Source organism: Larus michahellis, chromosome 6, assembly GCF_964199755.1.
Source record: "Larus michahellis chromosome 6, bLarMic1.1, whole genome shotgun sequence".
Taxonomy (NCBI): domain Eukaryota; kingdom Metazoa; phylum Chordata; class Aves; order Charadriiformes; family Laridae; genus Larus; species Larus michahellis.
Window position 1 is genome coordinate 53,577,367 of NC_133901.1, and position 25,999 is coordinate 53,603,365.

General features: G+C 40.5%; 2 protein-coding genes across 10 annotated transcripts in view; both read right to left on the bottom strand.

Annotated features, from left to right (window-relative positions):
• Positions 1 to 1,045: 1,045 nt before the first annotated feature.
• On the bottom strand, positions 1,046 to 5,640 carry LOC141745222 (bone morphogenetic protein 7-like). Its single transcript, XM_074592553.1, has 5 exons — positions 5,352 to 5,640; positions 5,021 to 5,160; positions 4,157 to 4,273; positions 3,157 to 3,358; positions 1,046 to 1,494 (listed from the first exon to the last, which is right to left on the bottom strand). The coding sequence occupies exons 1-5, from the start codon at positions 5,638 to 5,640 to the stop codon at positions 1,046 to 1,048; spliced, it is 1,197 nt and encodes a 398-aa protein (XP_074448654.1).
• A 6,642-nt stretch (positions 5,641 to 12,282) lies between these two features.
• Positions 12,283 to 25,999, bottom strand: part of ERCC6 (ERCC excision repair 6, chromatin remodeling factor) — a 49,491-nt gene continuing 35,774 nt past the window's right edge. For 8 of the 9 annotated variants that reach the window (XM_074591281.1, XM_074591275.1, XM_074591279.1 and 5 more), the window contains 11 exons: positions 25,403 to 25,519; positions 23,857 to 23,952; positions 21,852 to 22,070; positions 21,041 to 21,151; positions 20,479 to 20,598; positions 19,309 to 19,403; positions 17,290 to 17,435; positions 16,478 to 17,203; positions 15,663 to 15,864; positions 15,242 to 15,320; positions 12,283 to 14,797 (listed from right to left, as the gene is read on the bottom strand). In XM_074591281.1, the coding sequence (XP_074447382.1) occupies positions 14,369 to 14,797; positions 15,242 to 15,320; positions 15,663 to 15,864; positions 16,478 to 17,203; positions 17,290 to 17,435; positions 19,309 to 19,403; positions 20,479 to 20,598; positions 21,041 to 21,151; positions 21,852 to 22,070; positions 23,857 to 23,952; positions 25,403 to 25,519 (2,340 nt within the window). In that variant the 3' untranslated portion in view covers positions 12,283 to 14,368. The remainder of the gene's footprint in view (positions 14,798 to 15,241; positions 15,321 to 15,662; positions 15,865 to 16,477; positions 17,204 to 17,289; positions 17,436 to 19,308; positions 19,404 to 20,478; positions 20,599 to 21,040; positions 21,152 to 21,851; positions 22,071 to 23,856; positions 23,953 to 25,402; positions 25,520 to 25,999) is intronic. The other variant, XM_074591278.1, reaches the window with a different exon arrangement.

The window sequence follows — 25,999 nt, forward strand, 5'->3', positions numbered from 1 at the left end:
GTTCAAGTTACAACTCAGTGAGCTGACTGAGGAACTGCAATGGGCTGATTGCCTGCATTAACGGGGGTCAGGGCGCCCCTTGCAAGTCTATGTCCTGTTCTTCAAGAAGGAATGGAAGGGAATCAGTGACGTACCTTCCATCAAACTTGCCTCAGATACAGGACCAGGTCAGCATCCAGCATGTTCTCACAGACGTCCAAAGCTTTGCAGTCTTTTTTCATCCTGCCAAACTATGGGGATTCTGACCCAACCTTAGGATCCCATTGAACAGCCCCTGTATAAATTCTCTGCTGACACACTGCCCAACAGCCACCAGCAGACCACGGTGGAAGAGAATGATTTTACAAAGAGGAGGACCAGTTGATGCTTGATCATACAGAGGTGGCAGCCCTGAGTCTGAAGCGAAGATTCCTGGTTTCCAGACAAATGCTGACCTATGTGCTCCCTCAGATCGGCCAGCAAGCCCCAGGCGGACTTACAAGGAGGTCTCTGCATGAACTGGTGCGATAAGTGCATTTCCAGGTAATGCACGAGCTGCAGATGGTAGAGGCCTCTGAGATTAGCTCTGGGCAAACACTTATGCTGAAAGGTCTATGTAGGAGTGTACATCCCCACTGGATCATGCAGTCAAAACTGAGACCTGCACCCCGTCCTGGATTGAGGCAGGATACCATGCCTGTTAAATCATAGGAAATTCTGTGCCTCAATATACAGAACAAGACCTTAATTTGAACACTCATCTTAAGAGTGTTTTAACTCCTTCACATAGCAAGTTCCTGTTTTTAATGGTTTCCTCTGGTGTACAGGCTCTCAAAGAACTCTCCATGCAGATCAGCATACCCTCCAGAAGCCCATGGCTCTTCAAAAGCCATCCTTAAACACCTTTCCACACAGCCATGATGAGAGGAGAAGGATCTGAAGCACAGATGAACTTCTGACTCTCCTGATCTGCAATCTAAAATGCCATTTCCATTGGTAATGGCAAATGGGGAACTGAATCCAGGTGCAAGCCAACTGCAGACAAAAAAAGGTAAAAAGGGTCCCCCTAATGACAACCACACCTTGTTGCCACCATGTCTTTGTAATTTTTAAGGACCACATTCTCTTTGTCATCAAAGTAGAGAAGATTGAGGGACTTCAGTTCATCTGGCACACAGCAGGGCGTGCTGACATCTTCAGACAGTTTAAGGGTATGGACTATGGACTGAACTGTAGCATGGTTTGTTGCATTTAGACTTTCTCCCAAGGGGAAGACACAGGATCCTCTGCAATAAAATGCATTGTATCCACTCGGGTAAATTATCCATCCTGACCAGCCAATAGCACGGAAGTCAACGTAGAGCTCCCTTCGATGACAGGCTGTTACCTGGCTTTTGGCAGAAGGGACTGCAGCAGCTCGGGGTCTCCTGCTCATGCCTGCGTTGCTGCTTTCCGTGATCCGAGTTTCACGAGGCACACGTGAAGCATCATTTTTGGCAGAGTTCATCTCCGGTTCTGAAAGGAAGCTGCGTGTTAATCTTTCCGAAAATAAATTAATTTCCCAAGTACAGTATTCTGCACAAAAGCCTATTCCATAAATTTTCATCTAAGTCTTCAGGATAGATTTAAAAATTACATTCAACTGTGAAAGTACCAAAAGGGGTGTGTGTGTTTTCAATTGCTATTTCAGCCATATTTCAAAAACTGCCACATCTTGTGTTTCATTTTGTGTCCCAAACTCAGAAGAAATACAAAGGAAAAGCTCAATGATATACTAAATACATTCTGTGAACTCCACAGGCCCTTTTCAGAGCTGGATCTGGTCGGAATGGTTTTAACAACCTTTACACGGCCACTCCTACAACACAGATCAAGCTGAGCAGTGCTAACAGAGCGTGGAGATCACAGACTTTTTCTCTCTCCAGTATTCTCCTCGCAGGAACGCTACCCATACACTTGCAAAACAGACAGTGCTCCTATAAAGTAATATTTTTAAAAATATTTTTCAATTTTTCGATCTGAAAAAATTACCACCAGGTTTATGGAATTCTGCTAGAAAATGAAGCTTACTGACAATAGGTTTGCTTTCAAAGTACCTTCTGAGAAGCCTTAATAAATGTCCATGGAGACCTTAAGATCCATGTAGAGAGGCTGAAAACCACTGATATACAGGCTGGTAGAAGGACAAACTGCGCAGATTCACTGACCACAAACAGGGGGGTCTAAGGAGTTTCTTCATTGAGAAAAGGGTATTGATTTCTCAGTTCTGGCACAGCATCCCATACGGAGCTTGATGCTCATTAAATCGGAATGCAGGATTTCACTATAAAAGTTTTCCTTGGAAAACAAAAATAAACAGGCCAGCCTTATTTTTGTTTTTAATCAATTTCACCACCTACTTCTTAATATTGGTGCAAGTCCTACCTAGTTTCTTTCTAATGCGCAAATGCAATCGTTTACCTGAAAACCCTGCAAAGCCAAAACAGAATAATTTTTGCCCCTTCTCGCAGCTTTTGCTCTTTGCATTTATCAGGCTCTAAAATCCAGCCTCAGTTGGTTTTACTGGAAGACCAGTGGGAGAGGTAAAACACTGTGTTTTGTAATTTAAGGGATGAGGGCGTTGTCTTTGATGAAAGCAGCCTTTAGTCACAATGCTAATTAGTCATTGAAGTTAAATAGGTGCTTAAAAACCAAGCCAAGGACAGAGAGGTTTAAATTGCTTATTTAACAACCTCTTCCACTCTTGAAAGCTGTGCTTAATAACTCTACTTACAGTTGCTTTACCAGCATTTTCACCAAGTTTTCCAGGTCACTGAGTTTTTTTTTGCCTAAACCTAATCTACAATTTTCATGCAAACTTCACCACCACAAAAATAATATAAACAGTAACTAAAAAAAAATAGAACTCCCACTCGCTTACAAACAAAATATACCAGATCCCACCCTAGGCTTCCTGAATATTTCCTACAAACACTGTTTTTTTGAGGGGAGAAGCAACTTAAGATGGTGGGTGACCTACTAGCAAGAACTATCGAATGAAATTCTGATAAGCAACAAAGACGAACTTGCAAAACTCTTCAACACTGCAAGTAAATACTGAGATGAGGTATACACGAGGCAGCAGAAGATAACAGAAAACGAACAGGGAGTTCATATTCTACATCAGAACAAACTTACTTGTGGAAGAGGGTACAAAGCTGGAAGACCTCCGTTTGTTACTGTTGGTGAAGAGGACAAGGAGAGCATTTCTACTCTCCTGCAAAGCGCCCTGGCTCTTAGCAAACTTAACCAGGTTGTGCTCAATTCTATTGTTGAATACATGTGTGGTAGTTATCAAAAAGCCATGGTTGGAGCTGCTGTTTCCAACCCACTTGGAAACCTGGTAACGAAAGGGAAATGAAAAAATATCGTTTCGATATTCTTATTACAGCATTATGATTAAGCAATGTTTTTATTAGGAAAAGGGAACGGGCAACAAGCTATGAGAGCATAAGAACAGAAGTGAGCTAACTGTATAGCTGAGACTCAATTGAGCTTAATATTTAAACCAGTAATTCAACATTTAAAAATACAAAAAACCATATGCATTCCCCAAAGCTACTTTTACAGGAAGATAATTAATTTCAGAGAATCTACGAGTGAATAGATGAGTCTAGGAATTAAAATTAACATTAAAACATATCCTCTCTGATTTCATCCAGGAATTTATTTTTCATAGCAATCTTAATAACAGAACAACATGAACTCTCCAGACTTTCCATAACATTAAAACTCATTTAAATCTAACAAACATGGCATTCGAAGAAATTAACTCGCAATCAAGCAAATTTACTTTATCTAATTGTTATAATCACAGACTAACAGATAAGGCCAGGCCATTCTCAAACTGAGCTATCATGACCTAAGACGGAACTCAGCCAATCATCCAAGCATGCTGTTCAGACTGATTATAAAGCGTTGGCAATGAAAAACAGTCTGAGAATAGAGATTTAAACCCAGGAAAATGTATGTTTTAAACCACTTTCGGGGTTTTTTTTTTGCTATGGAAAGGCATTCACATACCGCTATAGTTTAAGGGTATCTACAAAACAAATCTTGAAACTAACAAATAAAGAAGTCTACAGAGGAAGTTAAATGGAGATTTAGAATTAAAATGAAGTCAGAATTCTCTGCTTACCGTCTGTGTGACATTGAATACTTCCCAGCCTTCTGTGTACAGGGACAATAATCTTGATGCAATGAGATGCTTTTTTTGTATCTTACTTCCACTCTCCAAGAGCTCATACACTTCCACCTTGATGAGAACAATACAACAAAACAACAAGAATGAAAACAATTGTTCCAGCAAAACAAGGAGAATGAAGATTATGAATATTTCTGACACATCATAGCTGGAAAACTGTACTACCATTCCAGACCAAGCAAAAAAGTTGGTTTGGGGCGGTTTAAGGGAAAAACAAGTATCAGTACATACACCTATTTCTAGATGTGTTCAGAGACAGGATACTGGACTGTTTGATACTATAGAAGAATATCCTGATCATCCTTTTTCTTTCTCTTTTGAACATCTGATACTGTGGGAGTCTTCCGTTCCTCCACAGCTTTACTTTTAGGTTTGCAAAATGTCTGATCCTGCCTTTTGCCAAAGGAACAGGTACAACTGACATCAGAGTCCTCACCTGCACGATTTTCCTACGGATCCCAAATCGCTATTTTTTTTTTTTTTTTGAGTGGCTCAAGCAGACAAATTTCGATTTAAGTTTCAAAACGTTTCAAACCCCAGAAAAGCACGGTATGGCTTGAGAGAGGTCTGACGGAGCCGTCTTTAGGGATAGCGCGCTGCCATACTGTGCAAAGGACAGCCAAAACCTTGCGCCTACTTCTTTGCACGCTGGAGGCAAAGAACAACTGAGGCCGACCATCAAATGAAAATAAAAGTAAAGCAGGTTTGTGGTAAGCGGTTGCACTCCTCATTTTCAGTATTACTAACAACGTAAAGCACAAGTAAATGTTATAACTGACAGCTTACTTCCCCACTTACTTTGCAAAAGTGTTTCATGTCAGCCCTTCTAGACCGGTGTGTCCTCTTCAGCTTGAAGACCCTGAACTCGGCTTTCAGCATCTGCTCGCCCTTCTCCATGGCGCTGATGTCGAAATAGAAGTGGTACTGGTCCATGACAACTGGAAAGAGACACCCCCTTCCCCCTTAGTGACAACGCAGGACCCCCACAAAACAACCCCGGCCCCCGCCTCTCCCACAGCCGCCGCCGGGCCTGCTCACGGCGGGGCAGGGGACCCCGCAGCGGGGGTTTCACCTCACGGCTGGGCCCCCGCCGCCCCCCGGCCCCGGCCCGGCCCCGCCCCAGGCCCACCTCGGTCCTCGAAGCTGCGGACCACGTCGCCCTCCAGCAGCCCCGGGGCGCGGGTGATGCCGTTGGCGTCGGCCACCTTGTTGAAGAGATCCACCATGAACTGTGGCGGCTTCTTGCGGGGCAGGACGTCGGGCGGCAGCTCCTCGATGTCGAAGACCTCCCGCAGCCGCTGCATGGCCGCCGCCAGCACCTCGTCCCGCGGGCCGGGGGCCAGGGGCAGGCCGCCGGCCGCCGGCAGGCTCAGCAGCCAGGCCAGGCCTAGCCACGGCCACAGCCGGCGGGCCGCCATGGCCGGCGGCGCTGGCTCGGGAAGGCCGCCTCGGGTGGCCGCAGCGGGGTGAGGAGGCAGCGGCCCTTCCGCCGGCCCCGGCCCGCTGAGGCTGAGGGCGGCGAGGCGAGTGAGCGGGGCAAGGAGCCCAGCCAGCCCTGATGGCCGCTTCCCCCGGGGGCGGGCGGCCGCGCCTCGCCCGGGCCATTAAGGCCCTATAAAGGCTCAATGGGGCATCGCCGCTCGGTCGTTAACATCAGCGGGCCGGGGGAGCGGCTGCCGGTGAAAGGGGAAGCCCAAGTCTCTGCAAAGAAAAGCGCGCCTGTGAAAATCTCATTCTTTACTAAAAAAGGCTTTGATATGGGCACTGCAGATCCCCGGAGGGGCCCCGGGTACCCACCGGTACCGCCGTCTCTAGCGCCGGCCCCGCGGCTGCCCGGGGTCGGGGTTTAGGGACAGGCCGGGATTCCGCCACGGCAGGGCAGCAGGGCTTCGACATCGTTAGGGACGTGGGGAGGCACACGCCTTCTGAAAAGCCATTTTAAAGGCTTAAATAATTCCCAAAGCAGCTTTAAGTAATTTGCCTTTCCCCCCGCCTTTGGTTGGTGAAGGGAGTTCCACCTCCCCCCCCCCCCCCCAAAAAAAAAGATACCCAAACCAACCCAACCCCTAAGCATCCTGAATACTAGTCCTTTTTAAGGCAGTCTGGCAGCTTACTGAGGAGCAGTTCTATGTTCCTGACGGTTCACGCAGCAGTGCCTATTCTGGTTGTGCCACAGGGCCACGTGTTGCCTTTCCAGGCAGGAAAGCAAAGGGAGGTGGGTTGTGGGGCAGATAGAAACATCTCTGCCTCCTCTGCTTCGGCACGCTGCGTTAGGCAGGAGCACTTGCACTGAGCAAGCATGTGGGCCCATAGGGGAATGAGGTGGCGACAAAGACCATACAGTTCCACACGCTCCCAAATTATCCATTTGAAGAAAAAAAAAAAACAAAAAGGTTTAATCTGGATTGTTCAAACAGCTCTGATACAGCAGGCACTCACCTTTTGCTGCGCTAAAGCTGAAGTTCCTAGGGTACTTGGCCACATGGCTCTTCAGCTCCAGACTCCTTTACTGTCACTCATTCCAGCCTTCAGCTAGTGTAGCCACATGTTTGAAAAAAAATTGGTTAATTATTGCTATGGTTTTTTTTCCCCCAGAAGACAAGCTTGCTGATTCAGTTTGCCACATGAGCTGCAGAGGACTGACGGAGGAAAATGGGTAGCAGTGATGGGTGATTCAGACCGGTGTAAAGAGCGCCATTCCTGCACATAAAGCTCTCCAGTTGTCTTCTAAGGGCTGTGGTATCTCAGCCCATGGCTGACAGCAGCGCTAGATAAAGTAATACCCATTCAACTACCTGCCTGAGAGCATGGAAAGGGACTAGTAAAATATGAGAAATCATCACTAGACTGTTTTTCAGTCATCCTAAAAGCTTTGCTTCCACTCCACTGCTTCTTTGCATGCTTATCCTCACAAACCCTACCCTGCCCTTGGGCCTCTTCATTTACTCCTAGTATCCTCCCTAGGCATATACCTCCATTTCTACTCCCATGGTGCTGCTTCCAGACATTAATGTCTGGAAACACAAAGCTAGGGTTCCCAAACAACCTTAACTCTGCCCTAGAGGCAAAGATTTATGAAAAAATCCTCTCTGTTTAATATAAGCTGGGACCACAAACAATGAAATGCCTCCATCGTAGTAGTGCAACTGCAGAAATTCCAGCCTACAGTTAGCCAAACGTAACCCACTGAGTGCTGTGTTCTTTTATTTTCATATTTCTGATTAGGCAAACAACATAATGAAAGCCTCACTCCCTATTCTTTCGTAAGACTGCATGACTCACCACTTATGTAAGCCTTATGCAGGAGTTGGTCATAGCTCCACTGATGATACTACGTACTGGTTTGCAATTAGTGCAAGGCTTCAACCTCCCTGATCTGTACAATAAAAAAAGGTTCTCTCAACTTACATGTTGTGAGCAGTGTGGCTTTGGGAGCACAGGAAAAGCAGGGAATCTGTAGGGAGCTATGATAGATCGTTAACGACTTAAAATTTCAGGTGGATTCTCTAAAGAGTTCAGCATTGGCATTGCTTTTCCTTCTCCCTCTCTCAAGTGACTGCATAAACAGCTTGGAGGATCTGAGGAGTTCAAAATCATCAGGCGTTCAGGTATAGCTTACATGTAAGAATGGTGGGATTTATCATGTGGACTGCCATATCATCTTTGATGACATTACAATTAATATGAGACAACAATATTGAAAAGGCACGTTTATCACATGCTATCATTACTGGGCAGAGCAACATTTACTTGGGAGCTTTCATTGTCCATTTCAGAACCTTAGCAAGTTCGGATTAAATGCAAGTCCAACCCTGCCATTCAGAAACAAAGAGCTCGGCTCAGCATACGCTCTCCCTTCTCCCGTTAATTTCACATTAGCGCAAATAATAGGGAACTAGTGGATAGAGCAGGCTGGAAGTTGCTTCTTTCTCAACACAGCTGCCTGACACTTTGTACACTCTCTGTGCAGGTTCTGTAGTTCCTAGTTAGTTTAGTGACACATCTCTTTTTCCGCGGGAGGCGGGGAAGAGTAGTTTTCTGCTCCCTGAACACAACAACGATGCACCGCAGCCTTCACTGGCTTTTGCAGGCAGGAAGCAAGAACACAGGGTATTTCACTTACTTCACAGCAGCTGTCTTACACCCATTTAAGAAAGAAAAGAGGAATGGCCTTTGTGTGAAAGATGTCAGACTTCTCTTTACTTGTAATGACAGTAGAGACAGTAAAACCAGGGTCACCAACCGAAGTTAAGAATTACTAAGAAAAGCTTCAGCTCCTAAGTCTCAGCTGAAGGAACGGGACTGTACTACATCAGCCATGCTGCGTGAAGTCGGAGTGTTGACGTCACCCCAGCGCCTAGAATAGCAATCCCTTGAGGGCCAGGTGGATGGAGAGAGCCACTGAGTTAGTAAGCGTATATTCAGCATTTAGCTTGAATGTTGGAACAGGGAAATTATAAATGGCCCTAAGTAGCAGAGAGTGTTTTTACCATGTATCTAATATATAAATACCTCTCCCAGAGGAGATAAACTCCCAAGTGCTGCCAGCACATCCTGACTCCAAGGCATGTGCCCTACCCAAGCCCTTCAAAAAACTGTACTCTTAGCAATTTTGTATGATAGTTTTGTGTGAACTACGGTTGCTGAATTAATGAGCTAGACAATAAGATGCCATATTACCTCTCTTTTCCCAACTAGGACTTTTTTGTACTGTGCTGTCATTTCCTGAAGCACTTCCAAAGGACTTGAAAGATTTCTTGCCTTCCCCAAAAGGCGCACCCGTCAGATGGGGAAACCAATGCAGCAGGCAGTATAGTACCATGTCCAAAGTCACCCAGAGGTTTATAGCAGGAGAATCCAGATCTCCCTGCTCCTAAAAGACCAAACAGGTAGATTACTCCGCATTTTAAGCCATCTCAGTGACTACGCTACCTAACTTAATTCCTTCCTAATTTTTCCTCATGGTTTAGGTAATTACTTCGCCATACACTAGGAGTAAGCCAAGTTTGGATAAAACTGCTACGGGGTTCTCTCCACATCGAGTCTTTTCATCATCTTTATGTATCATTTGAGAAACCACAGCCACCACCAGCACAGGAGACACTGCATTGTCCTTCCTTGCTGAACCACCAAGATATCCTTGGTGTTCCTCAACACCTCCTTCCTCCAAGTGACAAAACTGCTTAAACTGTTGTTACTAGACGTAGCGATCAGAGCAGTATAAAAAAAAAAAAATGCAAGTCAGGTATTATCTCACAAATTTTATTATTCATCTACCCAGTTCCTTCTTCTAAAAATAAAACTATTTCATGTTGGAGAAAAGCATTACCCTTTTGAAAGAACATTAGTCAAGTTACTGTTTTCTGTAAGACTGTTTTGTCAAATTAATTGCTTAAATTACTGCTTCCAGTGACAGGTTTCCTGGAAGGATACATCCTGTAGCAATAACTTCCCCACAGCTTTTTCTAGTTACGCGATGCCTGCCTAGATATCTTTGTCACTGATGGTATATCATTATATGTGGACTTTTTTTTTTTTTTGATAGATCTCAATGTGTAACATTTGAAAATCTATTGCAAAATTTCCTCCCTCCCTGCTGATGCTGTGAAGAAGATTCTCCTCTCATTTTCACACTGTTATACAGTAGTATCATTGTTTATGGAACATATTTTGTGTTTCTGCTCAGTCTTAGTGAAGGCAAAATGTTCTCCCTCTGTGAAGAGCTTTTTCCTTACACACTAGTGATGGGGCATTATGAGTCCTGGCAGTATTCATTCACTATCAAACAGAGTTAATTGGTAGATAAGGAAAAAAGCCCTGATTCAATTGCAGACTAACATCAATATAACCAAATGCACTTTATACATAAATTTAACTGGGGAATCAACACACAAAGGTCTCTTCAGATGGCTTCTAAAATCATTGCCATCACCTATCTCCGTGTGCTTTGAAAAGCACCTCTCACATTGTAACTGGAGTTCAGAGAAAAATGGAGCTCACAAGATCATTCTTTGTAAAAATCAACCAAAAACCTGTGTACAACAGGTATCCCTCTTCAGGAACGCAACTCACCTCTAACTGTCCTGTCTGTACAGCAGTGTCAATAAACACACAGAAACTGGAGAAAGGCTAACATTCTGCAGCTGTTTCAATCACATACGCGCAGCGTCCCAGATAACACGCGTTTTGGCTCTCATGAAGGTTAGGTCCTCGAGGAAGCAGCATCAGCCTATCCATGTCAGTGGAGCTGCATTTACAACAGCTGAAGAACTGGAAGCTTCTTAGTCCTAATGACTCAGTAGCTCAAAGGGAAGTGCTGCAGGACTTTATGAACAACAAAAATCCCATCAAGTCCTTTTGAAAGTCTTGTCCTTTCAGTTGCAGCTTCTTGTAAGGCAGAGAATTGCACTAGTAGAAGACAGTCAAAATTAGCCAAGTTTAGCAACCTTGGAATCAAAAGCAAAATTGACCTTGTGACTTGAGTACGACTGTCTATAGGTGACTATCATCTGAAGCCAAAACTTACAGATATGAAAGCTCAATTCTCTACAGCTTTACTTGGGAGGACAACATTTATTAGCTGTAGTAGACTCAATTCTCCACATGGTGTAGCCCTTTGAGAAGAGGCTGAGCCACAATATGAAGTTATGGATTTAAAAATACTCTCATTTTTAATCGTCATTTCTATCAATCTATCCATTCAGCACCTTGCTAACATTTCTTTTGTGGCGGATCATTATTGTTCAGAAGAGTCAAACACCTACAACTTTAGCAGAGTCTCTTTTCTCTAGGTTAGAGTTTAGTTCTACCAGAGGTGAGCGAGTTGGCTATACAAGACTTACGTGTTCAGCAAAAGGATGAACACAGGAGAATAAACACCTGCAAGAATGTAAAAGGAGGACAGGATGGGGGGAAACATCTTAATAGACAAAGCAAGAGGGTTTTTTTACCTCCCTCTCTACAAATATAGTTTGAAACCAGAAGGAACAATTATGATAAGTTTTAACTTCTGCCATTAAAACACCAGTGCAGCATGTTTTACCCAAACACCGTACATAGCCACAAACACAGACCAATCCAAGTTTTTGCTATTTACCTTTCTAGATTTTTGTTCAACAGCATTTGTCTGCTGAGCTGTGTGGGTAGCAGGTCACATCATCTACACTGGCACGACATTTCTGGAGTAGCATGGTGCTCAGCTTTTAGCATCTTTACATAAAGAAATTTTCAGTAGTTCCTTGCAGTATACTTTTTTTTTTTTTAAATTTAAAGACTATACTCAGTTTCATGCTGAAATGTCTTTCCTTAGTAAGATTTAATGATTTTTTTTTTCAACTTGATTCCTAAATTAACATCTGTGTTTTGATCATTCTTTATCGCCTTTTTACTGAGGTGAGAAAACAAATTAAAAACACACAAGCATCCCACATGAGTGATTTTTGGAATCACAAACAAATAAAGTAGCAACTACCAACTGACCAACTGCAGCATTGAATACTTGGAAACTGATAAGACTAAAATACAAGGTTTTAAGAGTATTACGTATCTATAAGCTATTTAATGGTAAACATATTTGAGTATGCAATATCATTAGTCAGGAATTGTTTTAGATATTCTTTGAAGATGTGAAAGGAATTCACTTTACACAGGTAAAGTTAAACAAAAAATCGGATAACACTATGGAATAAAAGTAGGATTATTCTGAAATAGCTCTTCTACTTTAAAATGCATAGCAGCTGTATTATATTCCAGGACTTTTACTGATAAATCAGCCTGTAGACCTTTAATCACATACACTTTTGAGATTAAATGCTTTAAAATTTTTTTTTTTTAGTATTATACTAACATTCATTCACTCTTTTAAACAAAAGCTAGTACTGTAAAAAAAATCTAGTTGCTAGGATGCATAATTTGTAGTTGTATGAAGAACAGAAGTGTACTCGATAATATAAATCATTTAGTCAGAGCCATATGATACAAGAAAATATCGCTCCCTCACCCCATTCTTCCCCCCGCCCCCAAAGAAGACTTCTAGAACAGACTTTCGGTTTTGCTTTTTTAATAAGTCCATAAAAGCCAAGGATTTATAAAAAGCACATGCAAGTCCATTTACATTAACAGATCAGTGAGAAGTTGTGAACTTTCCTTAGTATAGGAACTATGTCTTTAGGATTGGAAGTAGCAAATAAAACAGGAGGCCACAACGGACAGCTAAGGTGACAGCAGCAGCTTTGCTGAGAGCTGAACTCCTGGTCTGTTCCTGGGGCACAGGAACGCATGGGGGCAGGACACCCAAAACCAATTAAAATTCTCTGTAGCTTTGAAGAGAACAGAAAAATTGGTTTGTTTTTACTCTTTTACTGATCCATTTTAAGTCATATCAACAGATTTACAGTTTTTGAAGTGTTCTGTAATTGCAGCCTAGATCCTTGGTTTCATCTTTCTCCTGAAAGAGGGAATGTAAGTGAATATAAATGGCATCAGAAAAACAGATGTCAGGAAATGGTGGAACAGTCCCACCTTCAAATGCCATGAGGAAAAGAAGTAGATTCTTGGGCTATCTGCCCTCTCCAACTCCAGTCTGCAAAAAGCCAACTGAGCAGTTATTGAAACAGCGAGGCACCGCTTTTTGCAAATCTCTACAGATCCTTTAGCACTGAGCAAAACAAGAGAAAAAGCCATTGGAAGTATCTTAAAGACTTTCTTTACAAGAACAAAGTAACAGTTTGTACTTTTGCTTCACCATTCATCTTTCCATAGTTGTACTTTCATTTGAAGTAAACAAGATACTTTCACGCTGAACAAAACCCTAAAAGTAGCTCAGCTTTCCCTTTTCTCAATAGCTTAGGGATAGGAAGGACATTAGGCATATTTAACTGTTCCTAGTTTAAGCCATACAGTAATTTAATGTTGCTGCAAGAACCTGGTTTTCTTCTCAAAATGTATCCATTTTTCCCCCTTAAGATTTCCTTATGTAGCAAGCTAGTACCTTGAAGACAGAGCCAATGTAGCGCTTGGGTTTGCTACAAATAATCCAATCCTTCCTTCCTTGGAAGGAAATGGATATTAGAAGTTGTCTGACTGTCAGGAAGACTGAGATTTTCCCTATCTGCAGAGCAGATATAACCTGTGACTCACGTGGAAGATCACATTTAGGAAAATACAGTCAAACCATTCCCCCTCTGACCAACTAACACTCAGCCTTTGTCAAGGTATAACATTTTAAGTGCTAACAGGGAACTGGAAAGCTTTTGACATGAATTACAGTGAGATCCATGAACATTTCATGGGATTTCAATTTTCAGTCCACAACCTGTGACAAACATAACAACTACTGTCACCTCAGTGCTAAGAAATACCGTACCAAGCAATTGCCAGTGGTGTATGGGACTGTAACCGAATTCATGATTACGGTGTAAATGGGTTTTCCATAATATAATAAGTTTTCCATAAATATCAACTGTCATTCCTCTCAATATCCTGCCAGGCTTTCTTTTTTTTGTGATTAAACCTCTGTGGCAGTAGAATTATTTCCCAAGTTAAGTAGTGATGTAAGATACACTGCATATGCTAGATGCTGGCAACAACAAAAGCACCAACTTTAAAGCAAAATTCTCACTACTGAAGGAAGTGTCATACAATGATTTTGATGCACTTTTCGGTACAAGTGAATCTCTCAGGCTGACCACTACCATCTCCTCCTCTTTTTTTTTTTTTTCTTTTTTGATGGTACACTGTGTGCCCCATGACCATTCAAGTAACATACAGGAAATTGAGGAAGTTGTTCTCCAAATTTCACAGAAATCAAATAAAAGTCTTACAACCCACAGCAACACCCATGGTTCTTATTGCAATAAAAAGTCAGTATGTATTCTTCATCCCATTTACACTAAGATTTCTTTTAAATAAAAGGTGCTGATATTTTGTATTGTTTCATCTATGAGGTAGATGGCACTTCCATATAAATAGTGTAAATCAGAAATAAAGTTAGCTCTGAGCCTGCAACAAGCACTGCACCACTGACTGCTCAAGTCAATTATTATATCATGAATATGAAATAATTCCTCATTTTAAAAGATAAACAGTAAGTCTTTGAAAGGAGAGCGGTGGCTGAGCACGCAGGCAGGTGCCTTCCCTTGACAAAGGTCAGTGGAATTCTGGCTTTAGCCTCCAGACACCTTCACCGTTCGGGCTCCTATGGAAGGTGCAGAGATTGCGGAGAAGTTCTCTAAAGACACAGGAATGTGCCACAGGCAGTTTGGACTCAAACTCGTGCAGTAGTTCCTGAGTGCTAGCCTCGCCGTCCACGCGGGCCTGGAACGCTATGAAGTTACGCACATCCACGAGCAGTTCATCGTATTCTGTTGAAACCGGGGCGGGGGCGGGTGCTTGCTGATGATTCTCATCTCCCTCATTCCCTGTCCGTTGTGGTAAAATAAGGTGGTTTCTTGCCCTCATCTTAGCTAATAAAGATGAAGAGTCTAGTGCACTGGATGACGATTCTCCAGATTTTACATCAAAATGCCCATTGGAACTACACTTCTTCACATTTTCTTTCTTCATTATATCTGCATCCTGCAAATAAACATACAGACTATGGAGAAAGTTGGATTTTGAGATCCACAGAATCTGTTAAACAAATTCTGCCTGCTGTTCAGACTTAAACAACAAATGTGAGCACTCAGAAGCTAGTCATCTGAAATACACAATAAAGAGGCAACGTGTTCTGGTCTCAACTTTAAAACTTAGGAAGCAAAAGAAAAGCATTGTTGGTCTTGAGACAGATAACCAGACCATGTTGCAATTTGTGACTGCTCTACTTAATTATACTTCATCAAGATGCTATATCAAAAGATGAAAAATTAAATTAATGTGTGACTAAAAATTCTGGAATTCTACATAATCATACAACAAATGGGTATGAGACACATCTACAGTATAAATCAGATTTGTTGCATAAATCAGAACATTTCACATATATCAGCTATTAAAAGAGCAATGTTAGCTTGGGTCTCTTACCTTGCACTTTTTCGCAGGTGATGCACAAGTGGAATGTGAAGAAAGCAGCACGGAGTTTCTTTTTTGACCAAACCGACTCCTAAAAACCCACAGAAGAAGTAAGTCCATAAAACATCCTTCTCAAAATGATTAGGATAGTTTTGCCAAAGACACTGACTGGCTTTGCGTTTTAGGGTTCTCAAGAGCCCTCTGCCAGACTGTCGCTTCCTCTACTGTGCAACAAGAATGCTTTCTTTGTACTTTGCACTTTGGAATGGACTTCCTAAGCTTGTAATATGCCTTCACGTCAATATTAAATATAAAACATGAAATTCCACTTTGATACATGTTACTGCAAATACCAAGTGCAAATAAAGATAAATCCACAGCATCCTAAGGAACTTTTCTATTTTTGGAAAAGCAATGTGAGAACTGAACTTACTTTATTCCTGATGGTGCACCTGAAAGACCGCTCATGCCTGTCCAGGTCGGCACACCAGAAGCAGCTCCTAAACATCGCTGTCGAGAGACTTTTAAGGCTCTTAAGGCATCCTGGGCCACTCTGCTTGCTTCTGCTTCCACCAGCACATGATCTGCACTGGAAGCTTCCATAATGGCATCATGCTTCATAACACTGTGTACCCCTAAAAACCAGAAGGTACACGAAAAGGTGAAGGAGAACATCTGTTAATTTACATGGTTATCTGTACAATTAAACATTCAACATTTAACTGAATGCCACAATCACATTTTTCCTTTTTCAGGTTGATTATATATTATATACAGCACTTCAGTATAGTCATTTCTAATAAGAGAACCCTCTTCTATCAGTTAAGCAATCAATTTGACAGCAAACCACTTCTGGTGTGCTGATGAGGTCATTATTCACAACAGACTTGGCAATTATGTGGGTAAATCGATCTTTTTCTATTGTTATGGACAGGACAGATAGAAGCGTAACCGCTGTGTAAATGAAGGCTGGTTGCATCCTTATTTCCAGAAGAAACACTGCATGTGCTTCTGGAAGGCTGCAGATGTCTCCGAGATGTTTGTGCCGAGGTAGTTAGCACAATCATAACTGGAGCATTTCAACATCGACCATTTTAATGCTTCACTACAATAACAGATAAACCACGTTTTGTGTTGTAGTTCTAACCATCAGAGTAACAGAACTGCCCCTTCCCTCACTTGCATAAGTTTTATATACCTCTGTTTAAATAGTCTGATAATGTTGAGCAGCCAAATAACAATAGTTACCTGATTTTTTGAAAAGTTTCTCCAAGACGTAATCATCATTTTTCTTTGAGTCTTCCTCCTTCTCTTCACTGTTCTTTCTGTATCGCTTCTGTTTCACTAGATGAGGAATGCGCTCTCCTTCAAATTTGGCATCTTTGTGATGTTTCTTTTTAGACTTATCTTTGTGGCTCTCATGTGACAGCATATCTACCCTGTGCTTTGTTTTTGAGGTACATTTATAATGATTATTATCTAGTTGCCCATCTTCAGTTTTAGCAACCTGCTTTTCCCAAGAGCCAGCAGCACCACATGTAAGGCTAAAAGCTCCCTTGACATTTGCATTATCTGCTCCATGTACTTCATCAGCCACCACGGCGTTGAGACATTTGGCATTCTCTGAAGACCCTGCCTCACCTGGCAATGACTGGGACACAGATTTGTCAGCTCTTTCCAAGCTTTCGTCCTTGCTATTATTCAACGAACTTACATTAGTAGCTGCTTGTGCATTATCTTTTGCATGGCTATTTTGGTCAAAGGTTTCAAAATTTCCTTTGGTTCCCTCACTTGTCTCTATTGGTTTAGAAGAATCTGTCACGTGGGTGGTTGAGCAGGAATTGGATAGCTTGCTGTACTTTGGCAAGCTGCTTTCTGTAAGATGGAGATCACCCTTAGAAGTGTCATTATCCAGTGTCTTTTCAAGTTTCCGTTTAAATTGGTGTTTTGGGACTTGAACATCTGAACCAGTACCTGAGGGATGAATGAAATTAGTATCCATTTATCAAACACTTCAAACATTTTTTTTTTCTTTTAAACAAATAGGAAAAAATGTGTACCTGCAAAGATTGCACTTGTTTCTGTCCCCTGAGATACATCTGGGCTGCTCAGAGTAAAGAGTTCATAAAGGTCATTGGATTTGAAAAAGCGCCTCTGCTTAGGGTCTTTCAGCACTCTGTTTGTTAAAAACTGTTTGAATATTTGTCTAAAAAAGAAAAAAAAAGTACTTTATGCATGAAACAATGTCTAGCTATGTTTAAGTACTGAATACAGTACTTAAACAGAAGACTGTATAAGTGCAAATGTTACCCTGCAGAACAATTAAGCAGTGGGAAGATGATGTTAAGTTTCCAAAAGACAATCTTGAGTTAGTAACTTTCAAACAACCAACTAAATTGTTAAATGCAGGGATTTATTGTTTTGCAACAACCCCATAACACAACAGGTAACCACCATCCTGAAATGTCCTATGAGGAATCCTTTAACTAAGCCATAAATAACTTCACAGCTAGAATTTTTTTTGTCCATTAAAACTGAAAAGCTTGCATATATTACAATAAAACTGCCAGAAAGCTCCTTGAAAGAAAACCAAGAGCTTGTTAAAAAACGACAACATTTTAATGGTTCAATTGGTTGGAAGAATCAAAAGCAGCAGAGTGGCTCAGTCTGATGGCGATGACTGGATGACAACCACTGAAAAGAGAAATCAGACTTGTGGTTGAGAGGAAGGGAAAAAAAGAGCCCATCTGCAGAGGACTGAAAGGAACAAATTTGGGGGAGAACTCGTCCGCACAAAGTCTTCTCCTATTAGTAAATCTACTTCTGTGCCATGTTTGTACTAGATAGCTTTTATTGCAAGTTCTAGGCACTATTTTCCTGTGCAAAAAATACATCCCAAAATAGAGCTGGAAATCAGTTCTCAAGAAGTGTTTTTATCATGGTTTTGGCTCTACTGGCATTAAGCAGGGAAACTACTTTTAAATCCAATTGGCAAAACCTAAGTTTAAACATAGGTGCCAGCTACTGTAGCGCATCCATCTTTAAAGCTTTTAAGAATTAACTGAGCTTCATAGCTTCCTGCAACGATGATCACATATTTGCAGGAAGTAAAACACACGCAAAGAGAAAAGACAACTTGAAGTTCAAAGTCCATTGCACTGTTCTGGAAATAAACGAATTTTTGATGTCCTGACCCTTAGAGCCCACTTCCTTGATGTGGTCAGTGTTGTTCAAACAGAAATGTACCAGAGGGACGCAAGCCAACCAACAGCGGATGCTTTGTGTCCACGTGGTAAAACAGATTAAAAAAAAGGCACTTACTAAGTTCTGGTATTTCATTATTTAGAGCTTTTCATTCATCTGCATTTTCAAAGAGGATATTCCAGTTTTAAAGAGTAATGCCTAAATAGAGGATTCCCAAGTACATTCATTTGGAATTCATGTGAGTGAAGCTAACTACTGAGAAAGCTGAATGGGAAAGCAAAATAAAAAGATTTAATTAATTTCAAAATAAAAGCACTTTAAGGCTTTAGCTACGTTTTGGAATAAATAATGTGAATATGACGGGTGTTCTTGGGACTTAATTCTCTAACTTTGGAATGATTTGGAAACAAAATCAAATTGGGTTTGCAGAGTAGTAAAAGGATGTACATACCACATACATCCTTATATATCTTAAGGACAATATAAAGAACTTGTTGATTTCTATTTGCATTTCAGACTTATTGAATCTCACGTTCTGAATAAGGGGCTCATTTCTTCCTGACTATACCTCATACTCTCTTATTTACAGTGAATTCTGGATGTGCTGGACACAGCTGCTGGAACAGATTACTGAGGTATATTTGGCATGCGGGTCTTGGAGCTAGAGAGGCAGCAGCACAGCCCTATGGATGGGAGTCTAATATTAGAAGAATATTAGACTCAGCAGTTTTTCGTGATGTGACCGTCATGGCCACAGTTGAGGGTTACAAGCCATGTATGTACATGCACAGGTATGTCACTGTTACACCACCTCAGATGTGCTACAAATATTTTCTTGAGCACATGGCTGTATCCAAGGGACCGTTCTGACTGACCTGTGGTATATCTTCTCTTCAATAGTACCTGCAGTGAGAAGCCTATACACAGTCACCTGCTTCTTTTGGCCTATTCTCCAAGCACGTTCCCGAGCCTGGAACACAAAAGCTTTGGTTACTGGACATTAGCCTCTTAGACATATGTTCGACAGACAGCTATCGATACCACCGTTTCAAACCTAGTTTGGACATTTCATAAATAGTTCAAGAAGTTACATAGCTGTGGCATTTCTACAGCATTAGGACAACTAACTCAGCAGAAGAGGAAAACAATTTAGGAAGTTTACATGTGTAAGACAAATTTCCAATTGTACCAAGAAATCTATGCAAAAAAATCTCAAAAAATAAATTATGTCTAAATTAGAACTCAGCACATCTAGGATATGTAATTTATATAGACTTATTCCAAAAGGGATCTATTTCACAATACAGCTTTAATATACACTTTCCTTTGAACTTTTCTTCTTTTTCTTAGCTGAAAGCTTTCATCTTGAACCAACCACTAAAACAGACCACTCTAGGCCAGACTACACACTTGCAGATCTCAGATTTGCATGTCGGATTTCCATTAAAAACCATTTTTTTCCCTCTCAAACATGTAAGCCCCATATACTGTTAAGGGATCTGATAAACCAGTCTCATCACACCATCAGATAAAGAACAACTTCTTTAAGGTATTGGCTTAACAGCAGCTTCCAAGGGCATAGCTACGTATCATTATTTAGTGACAAGGCCAATTTAAGCAACACTTTCTCCTTTTCTTACCCTGTATTGCACCATGAACAGTCAAGCCTGTTGAAGAGCCTGCACAGCCATACTCTCCCTTCAGAAACATCTAGTTTGTTTGTTTATTTATTTAAAAAAACCAAAAAAACCCAGGCCACTTCAGCTGTTTGCTTGCCTACACTCTAAACAGACTATATGAATCAACAATATTGAAGAGCGGTAAGGTATAACAGCATAAAGGGGATGTGGTGGGAACCACTTAAATTGGCTTTGCCACAAGAGTAATCGTAATGTGGAACTGCACCCTAAGCAACCATTGCTGGGAACAGCAACTTAGGGAAGAGCAACATACTGCTTTAACATTATTGGAGGAGATAAATGTCATTCCATCTTCAGTTTTATTTCAACTTAGCTGGTAAATGGAATGTAATGAACCAAACTCACCTGTGTGTCTGTACTGGGATTCCAGTCAGGATCATAAATAATAACCCGGTCAGCACCAGTCAAGTTAACCCCAATGCCACCAACACGAGTTGTTAGAAGAAAAATAAATATGGATTTGTCCTATAACAAAAGAGAAAATTTACTAAAGCAAGAATTACCAAACTACAAGATAATTTTTTTTTTATTTCCTGGATTCTTTTATTATCAGGATGCTTTGCAAAGATGCAAAGGGAGCCAAGAGAAGGAATACACGTCCTTGTTTGCCTAATATATCTTTTGACAAAGAGAAGTAGTTTGATCTAAATTTCATTTACGGTTGTCCAATAGAATTCCCCCCCTTCCTTTTCAACTGCTTTTTTTCTTAGCAGAAAACCCAACTTAAGTGTGAAAAAAGTGATGACTTTTTTTTCTCCTCTCAGAAAGAAAGTGATTTCTTTTGACTGAACTCCCCAGCTTTGTGTCTCAAACCTGAAGTAGTATATTTAAAAACAGACCAAAAGGGAATGCAAGAACTCAACCATACTCACTAACAGGCATCAGTGTGTGGGATGCAACATCTCACCTCATTATATCTTGTTATAAGGGGCTGTCTGGAAGCTATTGTTGTGGTGCCATCCATCCTGAGGTAGGAATAGTTTCTGTCTCTCACAAAGACTTCAAGTATCTGCAGCATCTGTTGTGATGGAAAAAAATCTAATGAAATCCAGACGCAAAGGCTGAGCAACTGTCTGATCAAGTCATAAGAATTTCTGATACTAACTGCAGTGCCAATCAAACAGACAAGATGAAGACCAAGAACTTGTGAATCTTAAATGATCAGAAAAATAACTGGGAAATCCAGAGCCATGGTCTCAAGAGAATTAACGAGGTAAATGGTGCAGCATGCTAAGGGAATCCATGGAAACAAGACAAAATTATGAATACATAAGGAAAACAAATGAAGGCCACTGTCTGTGCTGCTGGCCCAAAGCACACAAACCCGAGGATTTGATGTGCACATGCACTAAACAGAGAGAACAAACTGACTACCAATTCTATCCTGAAACTACACAGTAGGGGACAATAAATATATCACCACTGCTTTGGCCTGGTATTATATATGGGTATAACTGATACAAGCTTTGACCCAGTATATTGAATTTAGGCAACCCTGGTGCAATGCTGCGTCATTCCAATCAAACTTACTGAACTTGGGAACTGGTCTCCAATTATTCCAAAGACATTAGTAATTTTGGTTTTTCTTTCAATAAGATGTTAATTTTCTTAAAAGGAGACTACAAAAGGTGGTTCTAATTACAAGTTTTGTTGGGACACACACATGCACTTTTTTAGTTTTAGTAATAACTAAAACTAAAAACAATTAGTGAACTTACCTGTCTTGACTGAGTAAAGAACAACACTCTGTGACCTTGCTTGTGCCATATTTTCAGCAAGGATTCTACTACTATCATTTTTCCAGAACGTTTCCAATATCCAAATTGATCTGCTTCCTCCACTTCAGCATCCGGTACACCCTTCAAAATCCTGGGACCACCAGAGTAGAGGTCAGGGTGATTGCAAATCTTTCTCAAAGCTACTAGTCCCGAGAAAATCTAAAGAATACAGAAGAAAAATATTTTTGTTTTCTTGACAAATACTTGTATCTATATGGGTTGTGGTTGAGAAAAATAAACACCAATTGATTAATCCAGTCATCATCAAGAAGTTTGGTTTTCACAGTGGTTTGCTCTTTAGAGAAGCCAATGGACGGTAATATTTGTTTCATGGAAAGTTTTAGGAAAAAAACAATGTTAAGAGAATTCTGCAACAATTTCCACAATAGCAAAAGCAATCCCTAGCTGTAACTCATAGTCAAACTTTTCCTACTCAAAAGGAAAAATTCCACCAAGTTTGTTACTTGAAATTATTGTGTCCTTCCTTCCAACTCCCGCCACGTTAGCAGGTAACTTAAGACAGACCTTGAGGATAGCAAGTTACCATGCAAGTAGACCCACCAGAATGCATAGTAACAAAGACCAGATGAGTAAACATATTTGAACAAACATATGAAGCTGAAAATTACCACTTTTGATGCCATGTTAGAAGGGTTCCGTTCAGTTATTAATTCAATAATACTACAAGTGTTATTTATTCTTCTGATATAATGGGCACTCATAAAAGCGAACTAGCTTGAAACACCTAATCCCTTAATCTTCTATCACTACAAATTGGATGAGCCTGCTCATAATTTATGGTTTGTTTTTACAGTGGGGTTTTTGTTTTTCTGTTGGGATTCACTGCTGTCATCACAAAGCATCTAATAAAAGCATTGACATTTACTGTTCAAAATTTTCAGAAGTCTAGCAAATATGATAGCTCATGCTGTAACATTTTAGAGAAATTTCTGCAGATGGTCTTGTACAAGCCACCCCTTGAAGATCAAGCTCCTTAAAATAATTTTCATTGGGATAATTAAAATGGCTAGGCACCTGAAAAAAATTGGCTACTATACCTTTGCGAGATCTGGAAAAATAAAAAAGTCAAACCAGTGATAAAGTCAATATCTGCTTTATATGACACTGCAATATACATGGCTGTACTGACCATACAATTAACTGGAGACACTGGGGGTGAGGGGAGAAGGGATTTCACAGTTCACAAGACAAGGAAATGAGGTATTATAACCAAGACATGTTACTTCTCCTCTTAACAGTAGATCTGTATCCTGCAGCTAAAATGGGACTCAAAAATATCCACTGCATGCATACAGAAGTCAAATGGACCAGATGTGTGCAATGTAGGAGTCACAGGGAACAGCAGACTTTTTAGATAGGCAACAGCAGGCATTTGAAACTGTATTTCAATTACTGCTGTCATCCTGGCCACAGCAATTTCAACACTTATGTTGTGAGGATGGAGGCAAAAGATGTTGAAGTGACTAGTTAAACAATAAAAAGGATGCTTGCTATTTGCTCTGCTATATGTTAAGACTCTGTGAAATCATCAGCTGTTTCATCACAAAGTTATCATACCTGAACTGTACTCTCAGGACAAATTCCTCTTTTCCTTTGCTTCACTTTTGCAATTGATTAAAAGCACACATACAGTTACCTACAGCAGCTCATCCAACAAGCCATAATTTGTTCCCAGCACCTCAAACACATTGCAAAGGCCATTCCATTCCTATTTTTATCTGGTCACGTCACTACAAAAGGATCACTAACTCTATATATTCCATGGAACATTTCTGAGAGTTAAAAGCAGACATCCACAAAAGCAGAACTGAGATCAGCGTGTTTGCTTCCCTTTCTGCTCAGAATCCAGCTAGAAGAATGCGAAGGTCAGTCCATGACTTTATCCATTAAACCCTACCTGCCATTAACCTTAATTAATGCCAACCTGCATGTCTCCATTGAGAATCTGGTAAACTTCTTTAGAGTTGATGAAATTTTGATAGACTTGACGCTGCTCATCTGTCAAACGGCAAAAGAGGACCTACCAAAACAAACAAACGAACTGCTCAAGCCCAACCTGTAAACTTCAAATACAGTAAATTTTAAAGTTTTATGATGTGCTACAGTGAAGCTTCACAGATATCTGACATATTGAAATACTAAGTTAAAAGATACTATATAGAAGTAATTAGAATAAAAAAAGCTTTGACTTTTTAGAGAATGAACATAATCATTAAGATGGATTTCATGGGTTTTTCTGTCCCCTTTCCCCGTTGTTAAGTTTTCCCCTCAAATTGCTTTAGTTTTCAAAGTGCTGCCATTTTCCAGTTTTAATGAGGTAACTGTGCAATGTTAGCATTCTCTCAAAGCTATGTTTATAGGAAACGCTTTCCTTTCTGTGTCTGTTAAGTCCCTTACAACATGCAAATTCTTAGAACCTCATGGGAAAACTAGGTTAGCACACGTAATCTGTTCTGTCATTAGCCTTCGAGTGCGAGCACATAATGATTTTTTAGATGGTCTCATGGGCTAAAATGGAACAAAATCACTTCCTCACGTCCTGCAAGGCACCCAACATTATGCCGTAAGTCAAACTTATGTAATGCCCTGTGATTGATACGAACAAAAATTAAATTTGTTTAACCGGTTTATGATTGCAATCTTCAAGAGTAAATAGCCCAGACTCTTTAAAGTATATAAAAATTCAAAATTTGATTAAAAAAAGATCACTAGACTGCACAGCATAAATTTGAGTATGGCCTACTCATTTATTATGTACCTTTCAGCACTGGCTTACAAAGACTAGCCATGTCTACTTTTATTTAAGAGGGAGGAGACAGGAAGGAAAAAAACAAGCAGAGGACAAGAAAGCCTGAAGCACTGAAACCTGAGTGGCAGAAGAATCTAAAAATTACTAGACGTGAGTATTTGTAGGAATTTGATTTGTTTAAATAATCCTTTTCAACCTCCTCTACTTTCCTAAAAAAATATCCCACTTCTTTGTAGAGAAAATAAGTTTTAAATCAAAAGGCTAGTCTTTTGGAAATGTATTAGAATTTACACAGATCCAGCTAGCTTGCAATATGAACAACTGCCATCAAGTACTTTTCTACCATTTTCTACCCAAATTAACCTTTTTACAGCAGGAAACAATGCTGAAGTGTCCAAGAGATGCACCATAGGACACACTCCACAGCCAACTAATCCGTATGCACCTGTGACCTACGAGGACAGTATTAAACAGACCTGACTGCACTTCATATATCCTTTGTTTTTCAGATGAAAGTGTACTTGTATAGTCCCTGCAAGACTACAACCATTTAATATTCAGAAAACGTGTGAAAAGAAAATGCAACTTGAAAGCTCTATATCTTATCTTTAGTTAAAACAGGATTTCATCTGCTATTAGCAGAAATAATTTCTAAATGTCCATGAAAGACTGGATTTTGGGGAGGAAGAGGGCTCAGATCTAATAGTAAAGATAAGCAAACCTGTTCATTTTTATCTGGAAGGGAAAGGCTCATTTTTACATCAGCCTTCATTCTTCGCAGCAAGTAGGGGTTTATGGTGTCCCGTAACACACAGGCACATTTGTATGCAGTTTTTACCTGAAAAAGGAAGAAAAAGCAAAACCTCTATTTTGGTTCTTGGTATTAATTTTATCAACAAGCAAATTTCCATAATTGGTAATAGAAAAGTCCTTGTAAAATCAGATGGTTTATGATTTATGTGTATCTATAGTTACTTATTCACCACAACATGAATTGCAATAAAATTCATGTTAGCAACAATAACACTGAATAAATAAGTCTCTCTATACTGCTAATTTATCTTTCCTAATTTAGTGGAATTTAAGAGAGAACAGAAATGAGAGATTTCTTTTAGAAAACAATCTATGTAGTAAATGTAAGCTTGCGCAAAACCAAAATCCTCATGAAAAACTGCCAATACGCATACTGAAGATCAAAAAAGAACCCTGCAGCAATCGTGGTTACTAGACAATAAGTGAAGATTAGTGCCCGCTTGAGACTATTAAAAAAAAAAACCAAAACCCAACAGTACAAGAAAATCCCCATGATCACAGAAAC